The sequence below is a fragment of the Thalia democratica genome, chromosome 2 (assembly GCF_965202585.1).
Source record: "Thalia democratica chromosome 2, ktThaDemo2.hap1.1, whole genome shotgun sequence".
Classification (NCBI taxonomy): Eukaryota; Metazoa; Chordata; class Thaliacea; order Salpida; family Salpidae; genus Thalia; species Thalia democratica.
The window spans coordinates 42655622-42674701 of NC_139166.1; the positions used below are offsets into that span (position 1 = coordinate 42655622).

The 19080-nt window shown below is 25.9% G+C and overlaps 1 protein-coding gene across 1 annotated transcript; it reads left to right on the forward strand.

Annotated features, from left to right (window-relative positions):
- The first annotated feature begins 3923 nt into the window (after positions 1–3923).
- On the forward strand, positions 3924–9950 carry LOC145849855 (large ribosomal subunit protein eL32-like). Its single transcript, XM_082954936.1, has 2 exons — positions 3924–4002; positions 9488–9950. Exon 2 carries the CDS (start codon positions 9498–9500, stop codon positions 9906–9908), a length of 411 nt encoding a protein of 136 aa, XP_082811062.1. The 5' UTR covers positions 3924–4002; positions 9488–9497; the 3' UTR covers positions 9909–9950.
- Positions 9951–19080: the final 9130 nt, after the last annotated feature.

Genomic DNA, 19080 nt, shown 5'->3' on the forward strand with positions numbered 1-19080 from the left:
ACAAATTACAAAATATATACATATCAAAAACTTTCAATTTAAAAACATATTTTATATTATTTTTCAGGAACTTTTTACTTATTTATAGAAAACGGTAATAAAAATACCTACTATATCAACGTATCTTTTTGTAGTTTAATCAGTCTAAAATTAAAGGTAAAGTTATGCAGTATTTCGATAATAGTTTTTTAATTATAAGTAAGCAAAAGCTCGCCGTACTCAATCTTACATAATTTACGAGCAATAAGTAATTTTTTAAGTCTTTCGAGCAATAATAAAACAGAAATGATAATATTCCAGGTATTTCCAATTATTTTTTTTTTGATATTATTGTCACCAAAAAGCTGTTGTCAGCTTTCCAGTCCTGTGTACCCAGCGAAAATCTATAAGATATATTTTTAACAAGGGCTCCGCAATAAAATTGAGTCAAATATAAAAAAGTAATTTTTAGTAAAATATCATTAAATTTTCAGAGTACTATAACTTGATTAAACTGAAAAGCTGTTAGGTGAGAAGCTAAATGAACTAATATTAACCTAATAAACTTAATTCCAAAACAAACTATATTTTCATCTTTGTTGAAAAAAAAAAATGATCGTTCGCTATTAAAAAGTAAATAAAACTTGTAATTATCAGAAAAATACCAGTAAAAAAGCATTTTTAAAGTATTAGTTTTAATTCTTTGCTACAATTTATTTTAAGTAAAAATTATATTCAACTAGGCTTAACTTCGCATCGCATTCTTATAATTTCCCCTGCCGTACACCTTTGCACTTTTGACTAGAGTTTGACATAAGATGTTACATAACTGATTACATTACTAAATCATAATTCGTATTATTACCTTATTGTAATAACGAACCTATCAGTGTCACACCAAAAATTAAAATAAACCAGTAAATAAAAACTGCATGAAAAGTTACTTATTTGTATTAAAAGTTCCTAAGAACATACAAAAAAAAAAAACTCGTTAACAACCTACTATCAAATTGTTTAATATTTTTATTGGAAGACACAGGGTGGAGTAATCGAACCACTTCAATCCATAATTTATATCATTGGTATCTCAAATCACTTAAAATATAATAATTTTTTTGTAGATAATGCGAAAATATTCAGTGAATCAAATGTTACTTTACAAATAACTCTTAATAAAGATATCTAGTTTATTAAAGAAATATTTACAAAAAGTTTGACACAAGAATACTAAAATTAGCTTCTAATAAACTAAAACCTTTAATATCCACAAAAACAGATCTAACCCTAACAATTTTAAATTTATTAAAATTAAATTACGCTCAAGTACAGTGTTTAAATATTTAAGATAGGAGTATATACATATCTATATATTTAAAATGGAACGATAACATTAGTTGTCTCTACAAAATTGCATCAATATCAGCCTACCAAGTGTTAAAAAGTTTCATATCTATAAAATTTCTGTTCTAAACAAATTAATTACGCTACATGTTCGTCCTAATCTAGAGTACAGAAATACACTTTGCTGACCTTATCTTATATTAGACATAAATAAAAAAAGAATACTCAAATAAAATTAATCACTCATTTAATATGTAATCGCTGTAATTTTTACAATTTATCGTAACAAGAAAGATTAAGTAAACTTGGCATTAATTTTCTGAAGTATAGAACATGAGAATTTAACTTAAAACTCCTTTTAAAACTGTGGATGGAACACATCAGCTTTTCTTTAATCAATTTTTTATTTGTGTCAAAAAAAAACTATGCATTAAGAGAAAACAACAGGAAAGTAAGTAATTTACAAACAACCAATGGCAAATCTTTATTTCTCACAGAACAAAGATCTTGTGGAATAATTTACCACACGATGTAGTTTCGTGCAAGAGAGCAGAGAATTTTTGATCAAAACTTAATTAAAATAATTGACAGTGAAATTCGATACACAAAAGACCCTAACTTTTATATAAATGTTTACTACCAAATCAGTAATAATAATACTTTTTCTACGTGTTCCAACTGAAATATTCAAACTTTTATTAATTATGAAAACTATAGTTTTTTAATATGTATTTGACTGCTAAAGTAAAAAGATTAAGATATTTTCTTTTATAGTAATTTGTATAAATATTATCTTTTCATATGTTTGAATCTGAAATGTTGTGTTCTTTTTATTAACGTTTAGTTTTTGAGTTATTGTGTTTAATACTTTTATTTTTACCTTCTAAATATTTATAAATTGAAGAAGTATCTGTCGCTTCCGTATTTACTTTTGTTTTTATTTTTCGCGTGTCATTTGTTCAAGCAGCTTAAGTTTTGATTCCTTAATCTAACGTTGCACAATAAACAACAATAACAACAAATAATAGAACAAAATCTGAACGTTTTAAAAATGTATGTTATTTAGTTTTAGACTATAGATTCTTTAATCATACTTTTAAAAAGTTTTATTATCTGTTTCAATTATGAAATAATTGAGAACAATGTGCTTTTTTTCACACATAGAAAAAGTTTTTAATTAAATTATTCAATTTGAATATAGATTTCAATTAATATTAATTCAAATTCAAGGAGATATGATTGATATCAATCCACATAAATTTTATGATTTAGGTTCTAGATTGAAATCACTAGTTTAAACTTAATTTCAACGATTTTAAATATCTTTCTAGCTAGTGTTTTTGTATATTGTTGTTATAGTATGTTTACTTCTGAAGGTTTTTTATGAAATAGTTCAATTTTATTGTTACATTATCTTTAATGTTCTAAATACTTTTTTTAGTGTATGCTATAAAATCTAGTAATTTAACTAAAACTAAGTTACTAAAGGTCTAAATTTTTCTCTTATAAGCACTAAGTACTTTTTTATTAATTTAACAAGTGTTTATGTTTAAACAAATAGCTTCTTAAGTATTAAATTAAAAAACTTTAACTATCTAATCGTTCTTTTATTCATTTATTATTTTCAAATTTATGTAATATTATTAAAAATTAAATCGTAACTTTTATCGCCTAAAATTACGACGTATTGTTTTAAGTAAATGTTAAATTTATCGTTTTTGCTTAAATGAAACTAAGTTATTAGTTTGTTTGTCGTAACTTATTAAACAATTTACATTTTATAAATTAAACCACAGTTAAAATTGAGTCATAAAAACGATTAATTAACAAAACATTACGTTTAGTTTTTGACCCGTTAAAAGTATATTTTAAGCAGTTTGTCAATTTAAAAACTAAGTTATTTATGTATTTTATTTTAGATATACTTTTTTATTGTAATTTTCAAACCTAAACCAATATGAAAAAAAAAACTTCAGCTATGGTATGTTTTAGGAAAATTTATAAAATCTAAAGTTTATTGCTAATCATAAACTAAACTTTGTTACGCATCGGCATCTTAACTATTTTGAATCTCTAATTATTACAGACATAAAAATGCATTTTAATACCGTTCAGAAAATAATAAAAAAATAAGATATACTTCAAATTTGGTTGCAAAACAAAAAAAGTTATCTAAATTCCGAAGCTAGTAACTTTTTCTGAAAAAAAGAGTTTTTATTTTTACCCTTTGGAACGATGAACGAAATAAATTAGTATAATTAACAATATTTTTTTCACAAAACTTGTTTTCATTAATTTTTTTACAAAGCTGTAAAATACTATTGCCATTTACATGTCAACAACTTATGTTGAAATATTAAAAAAAAAACATAGACAATGATTTCTTTTTTTGTAATGTTTAAATAAAAAAGTAAGAAACTAGCTATGAAAAAGTTTAATTTTTTTTGAAAGTTTTTTAATATTGCATTGTATGCTTTACTGAAAAAAGTGAAGTTTACATTCATTATTTTTCAATTTAAAATTAAAAAATAGTACTTTTCGGCTTTTCCAAAAACTTTTGTCTCCCTGCTTGAAAAAATTGTTAGTTCTTAAAAACATTTTAGCCAAAATAGTCATTTTGTCTGGTTAGTAAAAACATGCAAATGAATAAAATCTCTTCTATAGTGAGCTTCTTGTTTTAATGTGAGTTATTCTTTTATATTTAATTATACAATATATTACTAATATAAGATAATTTTTTTGTAATTTTACTTCTACCTAGAGTATATATATATGTTTTGTTTAAAGCATTAAATTACATAAGCTTTTTGTAAATATAAATTATACCTCAAGTTATTCATTTTTAATTAACTTTATACTGAAGTTTAATAATCATTTGTTTGAATATTTGAGAGCTTCCATGAACTTGTGATCAGAACAATCTGTTAGTTATTTATACCATCATGTTATTTTCTATCTCTACTTAATTAAGAAATAAAATTTTCTATTTCTAGAAATTAAGTGTAAATGCTGTAATTACTAAATAAGGTTACTGGTATAATTTAGTTGTGTTGGAATCTTGCACAGAAAATTTTAAGGTATAAATCTAAAATTTTTGCCACATCATATTATAATGATTTATAAGGTAATATTACAAAATAATTTAAAGTAAACCAAATTGTGCCTAAGTTTTTTTTAAACAGTATAAACAGTATAAACAGTCAGATTTTTTTCTTAATTTTCATGTAATCTTTTACGAAGTTTTATTTTATAATTTTTTTTTTTATAAATTTATCTATCACTGGGTAGGGTTTTGATATTGCAACAACCAATTCGTTTATTTAAGTGATATTAGGTCCCTTTACCCATAAAGACTTCTATTTTAACATTGATAGTAATATCTTTTGAAAACTTATACTAAAGTAGATATCTGGTCTTATTATGTGAGTGTTTGATCATTACATCAGTATAATTTGTAAGACAACCTTAAGAATAAACATTATATTATTTTACCATAATACATGTTGTTGCATGTTTTGCCATGCACTCAGGCTGTTTTTCAACCAAACAATTAAAGTTGACCAAGTTGACTAAGCAAACTCAGGCTAGTTACAGGGTTGCTACTTTACATGGAAACATGGAAAAACCTGGAATTTGAGAAATTTATCAAAAAAAACCTGTAAAAAATTTGAATTTTAACAATTTTCACATGTTCAGTAGTGATATTTTGATTTGACTCTTAAAATCTAGCATACAAATAATTTTTTTTTGCATCATCATAATGTTTCCATTAAAAAGCACATTTAAAGTAGTAAAGAGTAATCTTTCAATGATTTTATGCTGTTTAACACAGTTTCTTACTTTAATCTTAACAACTTTAAACTAAAATTAGACCCAAAAATGTGTACTTTTAATAAACCTAGAGAAAATTAAGAAAACCCGGAACTTATTTTGAAAAAAATTAATGACAACCCTGCTGTTAAAATTTTTCAAAACCTCAGGATAGTTGTATTGACACTTTTTTCTTCTCTCTTTGGTTTGTTTAAATATTTGAGTTGATATAAGGTATCTGGGATTAAATAATTTTTCTTTTCATTCTTGCTTGTACAAATTAATGATACAATTTTATTTTAACTCTAGCTATGATAATATGTGCACATGACTGCTAATTGGTCACCCAAGCTAATTTAATTGCCACAAAGAATGGCAAAGCTGATTTTTTGTAATTTTTGATTACAATATCACCACATGTCTTAAATAACCATTAAAAGGTCAGGATGATGAAATTATTCTTAAATATATAAGTCTCAACTTAAAGAAATTACCAAAGTTAATACTATTGTTCAGTAATCTACCCTAATACTAGGATTGCCCTAAAACCTGGAATTCTAGAGAAACCTAGAGTTTATTTTGAAAAAACCTGGAACTTAAGACAATTTTTACATGTTAAAGTAGTATAATTTTATTTGACCTGATATAATCTATTATAGATAAAAAAATTTGTCATAGTCAAATCCTTATTTATTTTATTAAAAGACACAATTTAAATGGCTTAACAGTATATCTTCCAATTTGTTACACCATTGGCAAAGTTTTTAATATCTAACTTAGTTTAAGCCAAAAATAGATCCAAAAATGTATACTTTTGAAAACCTTCAAGAAATTCAGAAAATTTGGAGGAATTAAAAAAAAAACCTCTGTAACAAAACCTGCATATTGTATCATTTGTATCAATTATGAAAATTATGTTTTAATTTTTTTATAAATTGTAAGTTAGTTTTTCTCCCTTTTGAATACTTTAAATGCTTAAATTTTAAAATCCAATCTTTGTATTAAAACTCAAGGGGGGCATTTAACCTAAGAAAACCTAGAATTTGAAAAAAAATTAAAATAAACCTAGAGAGTCCTTGTATTTTGAATAATTTTACATCAACAATAATTAATAATAGATAAGATTATGATATATTCTGCTACAAAATTGTTCATTTTGAAACTCAATTTAATAGAATATTTTCAGAAAATCATGTTTTTAAACATTAATTAAATTTTCTACCAAAAGGAATTATAAAATTTGTACTTTTTAAAACCTAAAAGAACAAATAAAACCTAGAACTCATACTGAACTGTATTTACAATTTTCAAAACCCTAACTAATATATAATTTCAAATGTACAATTTTTTTTTGACATGATAATTTCTAAGCTATAGCCATTAGGAACATTTGCAACTTTTATAACAGAAATGTTTCAGGCCAAAAAGGTAAAGGTTTTTCTAAAATTTGATCTTAATTGTAAGATATTCAATCAAGCAATAGCTTTTAGCTATAAATTTTAATTCATTTATAATTTCAAGGTACAAATTAAGATTGCCCTATAGTTCTCATGATGATTATAGGAAGTCTGTGTTTATTTCTACTTTATATAAACAGTTTTTTTATTGTTAATATTAAAGCCTATTTTTAATTTTAATTAAGGTCCGGGTAATGTTTTATTTTCTTAAAGTTTTCATCATTAACTGCTCCTTTTTTCTGGAACACCCATAATACAATATTTTCTTACCTCAATACCGGGCTAATAAAAACCTAGAATTCTGGAAAAACTTTGACTTAGACAATTTAGGCTAAAAGTCTGGAATTAAAGAAATTTTGAAAAAGAAACCAACAATTTTTAACAAATTAAAACAAATTTTACACAAAAAATCTATCATATAGATAAACTATTTAATATAAACATAATTTTTTATCAATGATGTTTTTAAAGTAGCTTTACAGTATTCTATCAATGTTATTGTACTACTAGAAACAGTTTTTGAGCTTAACTTATCTTAAAACTAAAAATAGATTAAAAAACAAGTACTTGAAAAATCTGAAAGTAATTTTTTTTAAACAAGAGGCAACCCAGTGAAAAAAGTTTTAAAATAACTGACTAAAAAGTGAAGGAAAACATATATTTTTGTAAGTTTTTATAAATTTCTAGAATATGTGCAATATAAATTTTCTTAACCAAAAGTTTGTATACAAATATAAAACTAGATTGTACAACAAGACACTGGGAAAAGATGTTACAAAATTGACTATATAAACTAAAAGAAAACTCATTAAAACTGGTGCTTAATTATTTTTTGTATTTTAAAACCTATAAAACTGTGATAGGCATTAGAAAGATAATATTGTATGAAATATTAATCACATAGTTTTTTCTCCTACACCCTGACATATGTAGATAAAAGTTCTTTAACAAATTGTACGAGTTTTTTTAATTTTAAATTAATGATTGTGGGAGTGACCTTTTTGATTGTATCTTTTGTTGGAGCTTTCAGTGATTGATAAATTTTGATCTTACTAAATAGTCTGTACTTCAGTTGTTGATTAACTGAATTGATAATTGTTTGATAAAAAGCATTTCAGAAATGATGGATCATTTCAAATGATTATAAATTTAATTGTATATTATTAATATGTATTCAAATTTCAAACTAATGAGGATTATATACATAAGCATATGTAAAATAGTTATACCAATTATTTTTGGAGTTTTATACTTGGTTATAAAAAATTTTCAATAAATTATTTAAAATCCCCTAAGTGGGCTCAGTCAAAACAAATTAGTAATTTATATATTTTTGTATCAAGTTTTACTATAAGTTTCTTTAAAATTTGTTGTATTCAAAAGCCTTTTTATGTATATAACTTATCATGCTTAATGAATGCTATGAGTGGACAGGGTTGCTAAAAACCTAAAATCCTGGAAAAACATGAAATTTAACAATTAAGCCTATTATAAAAGGAATTTGAGAAGTTTTGAGAAAAACCTTAAATTTTGAATAATTTTTACATGTTAAATAATGAAATTTTGATTTGACATAGTAAGTTTACTATATTGATATATTTTGTTTTTTATCATTGAAATTCTTTTTTTTATTAAAAAACATATTTAAACTAGCCTAACAAGTATCTTTCTAATAATGATTTTAAGACAATTGATTATCAAGTTATAATTTTGTATCTTAAAAAATTCAAATTTCGAAAACTTAACATAATTTAATATTATCTCGAAGAAATTTCTTATAAACATTTGGCAACCCTGGCAGGAATGCAAACTTTTAATTTTTAAATTCACATTGTCTCTTCAGATTTGTATATGCTAAGAGATAGTTTTATAAAACAAAAAGATTTGAATCCAGTTTTAAGATATTTACCAGTTTGTCAAAAATTTTCCAATAAAATTTTAGTATGTGATAAAATCAAAAAATTCGATAAAATAAATTTTTTTGATGCTTATTTTCTCGAACAACATTTAAAAATCTATCTCCTTCATTTTTAAGAATTTTTTTCAATTTTTTAGAGATATGTTCTTTTTTATATTATTAATAGTTTGTATTAAGTATATTTTGATTTAACAAAAATGTAAGATTATCAAAATGTGTATACTTAAAGTAGTTAAATATTATTCTAAGACCAAGCTAAGCAAGTTTAACCAATTGCTCAAAATCTGAAGTAAATTTCTAGTGAAGTACTCTATTTTTGTCATTTTGTTTAGAGCTTTCCTTCAGGAGCCTAACAAACACTTGAAGTGAGATCACTCATGTCTCAAAAGTTACTATGAGCTCAAAAAATATTAAGTACTGTTATTTTAATGTTAGTGAAAAAAGACTAATTTATTGTTCTCTTTTGGCTCTAATGTATTCAGTTCTGATAATTGATACTAGGAATACTGATGTTATTTCATGGCAAAGATCTTTGCAAATGTTTTTATTGATGGAAATACCAAAGAGAATATAATTCATATTTACTCATTATTATAGCTTAAATGGCCAGTACATTAATAAGCTGAAATGTAATGGGAATAGTTTTATTAGTATATTACTAATGTCAATTGCTTTGAAGTTTGGATAATAATTTAATTTTTTGATTAATGATTACATGCTGCTCAAGTTGTTTTTATTTATTTATTTAGTCAATTTGTTACCATTTCACTACATTGAATTCTAATTTAGATATTTACACCAGTATTGTGATTTTTTATAAGTTTAAAGCTATAAATGTGGATAAACAAAGCTTATTTTACTTGTAACTTCTGTATATTTAATTACTAATTATCTCTTAAGACAAGGTTTTTTTTGGTTGAAATAAATTAAACTTTGTACTATTCAAGTAAATTAGATTTGACTAATTCTTCAACCTTTTCAGATAAATAAGCATGTCTCCTACACCTTTGAATGGAAAGAAAATCGTTAAGAAGCGAGTGAAAAGATTCATCCGCCATCAAAGCGATCGCTACAACAAGTTGAAGCCAAACTGGAGAAAGCCAAAGGGTATTGATAACAGAGTCCGTCGTCGATTCAAGGGACAGTACCTTATGCCATCAGTTGGTTATGGTAGCAATAAAAAAACCAAACATTGCATGCGTGACCACAAAGGCTTCAAGAAACTCCTCGTGCACAACTTGAGGGAATTGGAAGTACTCATGATGTCTAACCGTCAGTTTGCCGCAGAGATCGCTAAAGGAGTTTCCAGTAAGAACCGCAAATCAATTGTGGAACGCGCCAGCCAACTGGACATCTATGTCACCAACCCCAACGCCAGACTCCGTTCCGAAGAAAACGAATAAATTTCTTTATCTAGCATAGAATAAATTTTAGCTAATTTTTAATTGTCGTTTTTTATTAAACTTGAATGTTTTATGATTTAAGATAGTTTTTTAAATAGCTAACTGATTACACTCAAAGTTTTGAATTGTTCTTTTTCTAATTCTAGATTTATCCTGAAAGTCTAATTAAGTTTTAATATAGAAAATGTAAATTGGTGTAAATAATGTGAACAACAGTTTTTCAACTTTGTAACTAGTTATAGCTTAAGCTAAAAAGACACCATTTTTAATAGTTAAGCTAATTGTTATTTTTGCACCATTATACCTTCTTAAGGCGCTTCTGATTAACCAATACTTAATTTTTTTTACTAGTTGAACTTTTTATACGTATAGGCTAGGTAGGTAAGGTTTTAGATGAAATATTTTTTGGTAACATTGGTAATTGGAAGTGGTTTAGATATTAATAAACTGTTGCATTCTACTAAACTGCTTAAAAATGTAAAGAATGAAAAATTTCCATAACTTCATGCGGCCGACTCATTAATTACACTTAAGATTTTAATATAGAGGAAATAAAATGGTAACATTTCGAAGTGTTAGTAAATTGTTAAATTAAGGACGCTAAAGTACGTATGCAGGGTTGCCTAAAATCCCGGAATTTGCCAAATTAGTCTAAGAAACCTGCAATTTTGAACAAAAATTACTGAAAAACATGGAACTTTTTACATAGGTTGTATAATTTTGATTTACAGACTTATAAAGAAATTTTTGTCATTTTATACTCTTTTTTTTTGAAGAAAAATATAAAAACTAGACTTACGAGTAACTTTTTAATGGTTAATACTATTTAACACAGTTTTTAGCTATAAACTAAAACTTTAAATAACCTGCAGTAATTTTATAACAGATATTAAAAAAAAAAACATTTGGCAACCCTGGCATGGAATCTACTCTGCACAATTGTATATAAATCCCATAAGTAATATAAAATACAATATCCAGCTTGTGTACTTATTCGCACACACACTCTTAAGCCATAAAGGAAAATACTCTGACGACCGGTCAGTAAGTTTTTAAAAGCTGAAGAAATTTATTCATACCCTTAACCCACCTTACAAAGATTGGTAATTAAACAAAACATAAATTACATGTAAAAAGCTCTTATCACTCTACGCTTGAGGGTTATTATAGTCTTGACGAAGCAAAATCTAATAATTATAGATATATGTAGTTTTTTAATAGGCAAAGTCTTAAAACCAGGAAACATGATTGCATTAGGATTGTTAAAAGAAAAATATTTTTTAAGATGCTAATTTCGGGGTCGGCAGGCATTTGACTGATACAGACCAAATTTCTGTTTAGAAAATATTTGATGACTGCGAATTAAGTTTTTGATCCTTAATAAACCCTGAAAAATGTAACTTTCTTTTATTTAATCCAGAGTCATATTTGCGAGTTATTTAATCCTATTAATCAGGCTGCATTCTACCTTTCATTGAATGCATGTTGCTTGCTGGCCGGCAGTTCTAGTAACACTTTTTTATTTGAGATCATATTCGATTATAAGGCTTAGTGGGAAAACTTATAGACCCTTGTACTACATCATGGGTTCGGCCAAGTGCGAAACCTAAGGCGTGCTTTCGTGTAAACCATGATCGGTTAAAACGATAAAATTATTTTTGTAAAAAAATTATCTCTAAAAAATTAATTACAACTTTCCTAATTAAGACCGACCTGCCAACCATTTATTTTTATTAAGTTTGTCCCGCGACTTGCAATATACCCTACTATACATCATATTTCTTAAAAAAATATTCAAACACTTTAAAAACTGGTGAGATATAGACAAATTTCTTTTGATATTTTTTATTGTGCTGAAAAGACGGTAAAAATATTAATATTTAAAAAAATTGTTATTTTTCAATATCATTCCATAAGGTGACCAGTGAAATAACATCTTTTCATTTTCTGCAAGTATTCTAGTTGAAAAACTTATAGTCAATTTGACCTCAGTTAACATACTTGATCAAAAGCTAAAGATCAGTAAAAAACTTTAAATTTTATATACTTGTTCCTTGAAATATATTTAACATTATTGTGCGCAGTTAACCCAAATCGCGCTGAACTGGAAATAGGGAACAAAATATGTAGAAAATCTATGTTTTTAAATTTAAAAAAAAATGTAGCCCAAAAAACAGGGATTCACAAACCAGGATCCATTTATCCACGTCTTTTTTTTTTTAGCAAGATCCGGTTCCAGATTATAAGAATTGAAAAACAATCTGTAAACTAAACTTCTTTTTTTTTAACCTAGAGTGGATGTGAGAAATTTTCTAGTCGATGAGCCAAGTTACTTTATTGTTGTCCCTCTTAATTAATCTCGATGGGCTGTGTAACATGAAAATTGTACACTTATTTTGCATATATTTTAACACCGAACTGCATTTGAATAACTATTTTTAAATTAATTAAAAAACAGTGCATTTAAAGAGAATGTATTGTAAAAAAGCTCAACGTTAGTTGTTTTCAAAAATACTTCCCACTTCTGCTAAGCAGGACAAGTCCAATCTGCGGGCTATACGTTGCCAATTTGTAGTCGCTTATAGTTCTGTTTTAGCTAACTGAAATGTAAAACAAGTTCTGATTTTTTCCATTATCCTTGTTTTTATATGAAATAGAGGTGGAGATCATTCGATCTGCAAGTAGAGTCAAGCCTGCGACTAATATTAGTAATACTAAAAAAAGAAAATAAAAAAAAATGTTTAAATAAAAAAAAATCTAAATATTAAACCAACTAGATTGTAAGTAGACTTTGGTGCTGTTTTTATGGGAGTATTGTTGTAATTTGGTGTAAAGACTAAATTAAACCCTGTTTAATATAGTTTTAAAATAGGTTTATATTTACACTTTTCATTAGTAAGTTTATTGAAGAAAAATAAAACTTTTAAAATAAAACTTGGATATAGGACCTGAAAGTAAGAAAAGATCTCTCGGTTTTCGAGTCGTAAACCAAGCATATAGTTAACTATGATAAACAGTATTTTATACACTAGGACTAGGCAATCGGTTATCAAGCTAATCAAAATATGTTCACCCCAAATCACAAAATTTAAAAGTCTTTTTTTTAAGAATGTCTAGTGCAAGTTTCAAAATTAACCTTAAAAAACACTTAAGACCTTTTTTTTGCTCTTCTAAGAACTCCAGAACATCTAATGTAAGTTTCAGAATTAGCCTTAAAAACACTTAATGTTTTTTTAATTAAGAACTCTTGAATATCTAGTGTAAGTTTTAAATTTTAGAACAACTTTCATGCACCCCAAAACAGATTTCTTGTGCCAAAAATATTTTCATGCTCACTCAAGTTCACCGGTGGACACTTTAATAGCCACTGCACTAGGCTTTGTTCTAAAAAATAATTTTTGTAAAATATAACTGACAAATTTAGCTATATTAATGAGATTATTGTTTAAGAAAAACAATATCATGATTAGAATAAAAATGTATTTTTGATCTTTATTTATTTATAAGATTTTTCATTTGTGTTATTGTTTAGTATTCAGTTCAAAAAACTTTAGAAGTAAGAAAATTCACTTAAAAACTAAATACTTTCACAGATATAAAGACTAAAAAATGTTTATTGAACGTTTTTTATTGAACGACAAAAAGTACGCTCAAAATATTCGGTCCTGGGACCTGGTGCGCGAAAAAACCTTTCGGTTATCAAGTCGCACACCACTCGGATGCCTTTTAACGTCATTCCCAGGACAGATACCAAACAATCAATCTAGTTATCTATCGGATCCAATTATACCCCAAACCAATCTGTGAATTGTTCGAATTTTTCAGAGTAACTGAAAAGCTCTTTAAGCTCCTTCCTTTGATCAGAGTCTAAAAACAAAATTTATTTAGACAGAAAAAAAGTATAATTTTTAACGTGCCTTTTATTTGCAGAGCAGTCTATACCATCTATTCAAAAAAGCAAGAGAAAAGAAAATATATAAGCAAGAATCGTCCTAGATATTTTTTGAAATTATGATAAGGTCTTACTGCACATCTTGTCAACTTAACTTATTTTTTAACTTCGATTTCTTTATCGTTTTCAGTAAAAAAAAAATACCTAAAATTATTTAGCATATACTCTTATGGTAGTTTAAAAAATAAAAAGGTGTTTGAAAAATACAAAACAACTTACCAGCACGCATAAAAAATAGCGAATTTAACTCTACATTGGAATACAAACAAATTTTAAGCGATTAGAGTATTAAGAAAAAAAGGAAGGAAAAAACGTCTTACTTATTATAATCCACTGTATAGTTTATAACTATAAAGTAATATGGAAAATAAGTTCTTAAAACTACAGGATATAAATTTCCAAAAAACTAGTCTATCCCAAAAGTTCCTAAATAGAAAAACCACCAAAATTAGTTACGCGTGTATGTCAAACTTAAAGCTCTTGATGTCCATTTAAACCATTAAACGCTAGAACTTGCTATCACGTGATTTTTAAAACAAAAATGCCACATTTTGTCCAACTTATTGTTATCTTTTAATATCACTTTTGTTGTATTGGCATTTTAGGATCATTTTATTTTTTAAATAGATTTTTAATATTTATAATACTCATCATCAGCAAAAATAAAGTAATTAAAAATTACGAATAAATAATGATCATGATTGCATTTTCTTCTAACAGTGATTATATTTTTGTTTTCATTTTTTATTTAAAGTTTAATAGTTTTTTGAGTTTTTTATTTTGTAAATCTTGCCTAGCTAATGTATGAGACTTAATGTGTTTCAAAAGCTCTTAATGTAAAATTATACTTGTTTTTTATAGATCTTGTTAGTAAAGCTTTCTGTGTAGACATAACTAGGTTTTTAAAATTACTTAAACAAAAAAAAAGTAAAACGTCCCAAAAAAAGTTTTTGTCAGACACATTAAATTACTACCTGTCATTAAAATAAAACAGCAGTATTATGTAAGGTATTTAAAGTAGTTTTTACTGTTGAAGAGAAAAAGTACATGAAAAAAGTAAGTCTTTAAAAAAATTTGATTACTTTTTTATAAAACATTAAGTTTAAGGTAATAAATAAGCAAACAGCAGTTGTTTCAAAAAACTAAGTACAGTAACTTATCATCTAAGTAAGTACGAAAAAAGCTGTGTTCATAATGCTTTTTTATACTTTAAAATTGAAAAAACAAACCTAAAAGTAATAATACAAAAGTATTATATTTTGAAATAATGTAATATTGTATTAAATTTAAATGCATTAAAGCTAAAGGAACCATAAACTAAGTTATTAATATACAAATCGTACTATATTTTATTGAACAATAATAAAAACACTCAAAATATTTAGTCCTAGGACCTGGTGCACAAAGAACCTTTCAGTTATCGAGTCGTACACCACGGATACCTTTTAATGTCTTGTATATCAAGTTCAACATTTAAAACAAACATATTGTAGTTAAATTACTTTACGAAAATAACGAAGAATGTAATTTAAGATTGCATACCCCATGATTAAAACATAGGAAAATGAAATCTTATTGAAAGATCATACAAAATTAAGATAACCGAAAATAATGAATACTGCAATTAACATACCCAATGGTCGAAACATAACTGTAAAAAGCGTATAAAAAAGCGATGCTTAAATACGTAAAACTGTTAAGAACTCCTTATAAAATACATTACTGCCAAAATGATAGTCTACCACATAATTTCTTCCTTTACAACTGTGTTTTCTACCAACATAACCAGTTATAATGCAAAAATTGCTAAAAAATGAGAGTAAAATTTTATAACCTTAAACTAGCTTTTTTGAATAAACACAATTTGTTAAAAGTATGATAAATGGTTTTATAAATCTTTATTTACTTAAAACTAGTAATTAATTGTATGTACTATGTAAATTTACTAGGTACATGGAAATACAAGATATAATAAAAAACTTTGTGGGTCGAACATGATTATGAACATACAGATATAAAAAATACTACATATAAATAGATAGATCGAGTAAATATTCAAGACTTCTAATACACTTTCAACAAATATGTTTTGTTTTTATGGCAAAAGTTTTTTTTTTTGGGATTTTCTTAATAAATAATTTATAAACTTTAGTGGCTTTTAACTTTTTCGTGTACTATTCTTAATGTAAGTAACTAAGGACTAAAATTTCCGAAGGTACGCACTTTTGCGTAGTGTTCAAAGTGCGTACAAAGTTGGCAAGTTACTCTACAAATATGCTACTGAACTGTTGTTTATTTCATTAGACTTATATTAGTTTAAAAAATCCTTTGAACTATATAATTATAAGTTAATGATGTTCCGCTATCAGCCGGAATCGGCTATGCGTAACTGTGCATAGAGAATAAAAATATATGATAATAATAAATTGAAAATCACAGTGATGCAAAAATTAATACAAACAGATAACAAATAAAAAAAACATTTTTTAATCTTTTTCAGTTTCTTAAAGTATTCTTTTTCCCTTTCTTTTAGTCTTTTGTGTACCTTGTGGTCATTTGCAAGCAACTCTAACTCATCAGATCTTATATTCAAGCTTTTTAGGTCGCTCTGCATACGTCCTTAAAACGTAATTTTGGACGACCACGGTTGCGTTTGCCAACGACCAACTCGCCATACAATAGAGACTTTTGGATTTGCTCAGCACCCATTCTCATAACATGACCGAGCCAGCGAAGCCTGCGCTGACTAAAAGAGTAGGGTAAAGTACATGGTGGCAAGACTAGTACGTATCAACACTTTCTCGTTGGCAATCTTTTGTTGCCATGCAATTCTAAGGATGCGACGAAGGCATCGTGGGTGAAAGGTATTAACTTTCTTATTGACAACGTCCATGTTTCACTACCGTATAGTACTGTATACACAGGAACAATAAACGTTAGCCTTTAGCCTATTTGCGAATGCTTAACTTTTGGTTATCCCAAACTCTTGCAGTAAAACGAGCGAAAGTGCCTGAGGCCTTACCAATGCAACTATTTATTTTTGTGTCCAATGTTGCGTTTGACGCAACATTTGAGCCAAGGTATACAAAGTTTTTTACATTTTTGATATCCTTGCCATTGATTTTCATTGATGGTAAAAGAGATGGGTAGCTGTCTAAATTGCGCGAGCGTACAAAATTGCACGAGGGGGCAAAATTGCACGAAAACACAAAATTGCACGAAGATACTTTTGCACGAAGACTAATTTGCACGAGAGCGCAAAATTGCACGAAGATAAAATTGGACGTAGACAAAATTGCACGAAGTTTCACTTTTGCACGAAGACACTTTTGCAGGAGGGTATATTTTTGCACGAGCAGTCAATTTTCCACGCAGACACTTTTGAACAAAGGGTCATTTTTGCACGAGTGACAATTTAGCACGGAGAGTCAGTTTTGCACGGATTTTGTTTCCTTCCCGGGAGCGGGTTCAAAATTGCGCGTAGAAATTTTTGCACGAAGGGACAAAATTGCACGAAAAAATTTATACAATATTTAAAAAAATTAAAAAATCAGAATTAAAAATATTTAATAGCTAAATAATAGAAAAATACGAAAAAAATTTATATAATATTTAAAAAAATAAGAAAATTTGAATTATAAAATTTAATAACTAAATAATAAAAAAAAAAGAAAAAGAAAAAATTAACTAAAAATTTTAAGTAAAAAATAAGAAATTAGTTAAAAAATAAATAAATATTAAGTAAAAAATAACAAATAAAATAATAATTAAAAAAAAAAATAACTAAAAAAATATATATATAATATTTTTAAGTAAAAAAAAAAATTTCAAGTAAAAAATAAAAACTAAACGTTAAAAAAATTAAAATAAATAATAAAAAAATTCAAAATTTATAAAATAAAATAACTAAATAATAGATGAATAAAAAAAAAAAAAATTTAAATCTAAAAATTAATAAATTAAATAATAAACACATTAAATAAATCTCCAAAACTAAAGTTAATAAAACTAATAAAAAAAGTCAAAATAAATGAAAAAATAATTAAATAAATTTAAAAGAAATAATAATAATCGAAAAAGTCTAATTGAACAAATTAAATAATAAACAAAAATCAATCAAAAAAATTGAACGAAAAAAAATAAAAAATAAATTATAAAATTAAATTCTAACCGTAATTAAAATATAATTACCAAAAAGAGGTTTGTTAATATTATTTTTTTTTTCTTTTAAATAAAAAATAACTAATTGTAGCTGTTGTATTACTTTGTTTGTTTCATTTTAGTCAAAAGCTTGTACCTTTTTCTTCTAAAAACGTAGATAAAGAGAAAAAACAGAGCAGGAGAAACTTAAGAGCTAATTAGAGTAAAACGCGTGCAAATAGTGATGCAACTAAGATAAAGTTTAGACAAATAGAAAATAATGATATAAAAATTATCTTTAAAACTTTTATATAAAACAAAAAAAACAATTTTAAGTATAATTTATGGAAGTACACAGCCGTAACAGAACTTTCTGTACAATGCACAATAAAAATTTCATCAGACGGAAATTCTCCCTTCTAAATTTATTTAACTGTCTCACTATTTCGCATGCTCGTTTTTTTCTGTGCAAAAGTATCTTCGTGCAATTTTGTACGCTCGTGCAAATTTAACACCTACCCAAGTAAATATTATTAATTTATTTTTATTTATAATCTTGTTTTATTTCATATTGAAGTTTAGTATAATTTTAATTTAATTTAAGTTTACATCAATACATGTTTATTCTTTAATAAAGGATATTTTTATTAAATTAAAATTCTAGTTTTATTTTTATCAAAAAGTCTTCAAATTTATATTCGTTTTTAAACACAATAATCTAGTTTCAATTTAAAAAATCTAATTAATAAAAAAAAAAAAATTGTAAACCTAATCAAATTGAAATTAATTACACTTTATACATGCTTTTTTTTTTACAAAATATATAGGTTTTAATTTATTTTTTATTTAGTTATTTTATGTTAGTATTTTTTTGTGCAAAATTGACTCTCCGTACAAAACTGTCTGTCGTGCAAAATTTACCTTCCGTGCAAAAGTGTTACTCGTGCAAGATTGACCTTCTAAGCAAAGTAGTCTTCGTGCAATTTTGTGCCCCCGTGCAAACTAGTCTTCGTGCAAAAGTATCTTCGTGCACTTTTGTACAGTCGTGCAACTTTGTACTCGTGCAATTTTGTCCCCATG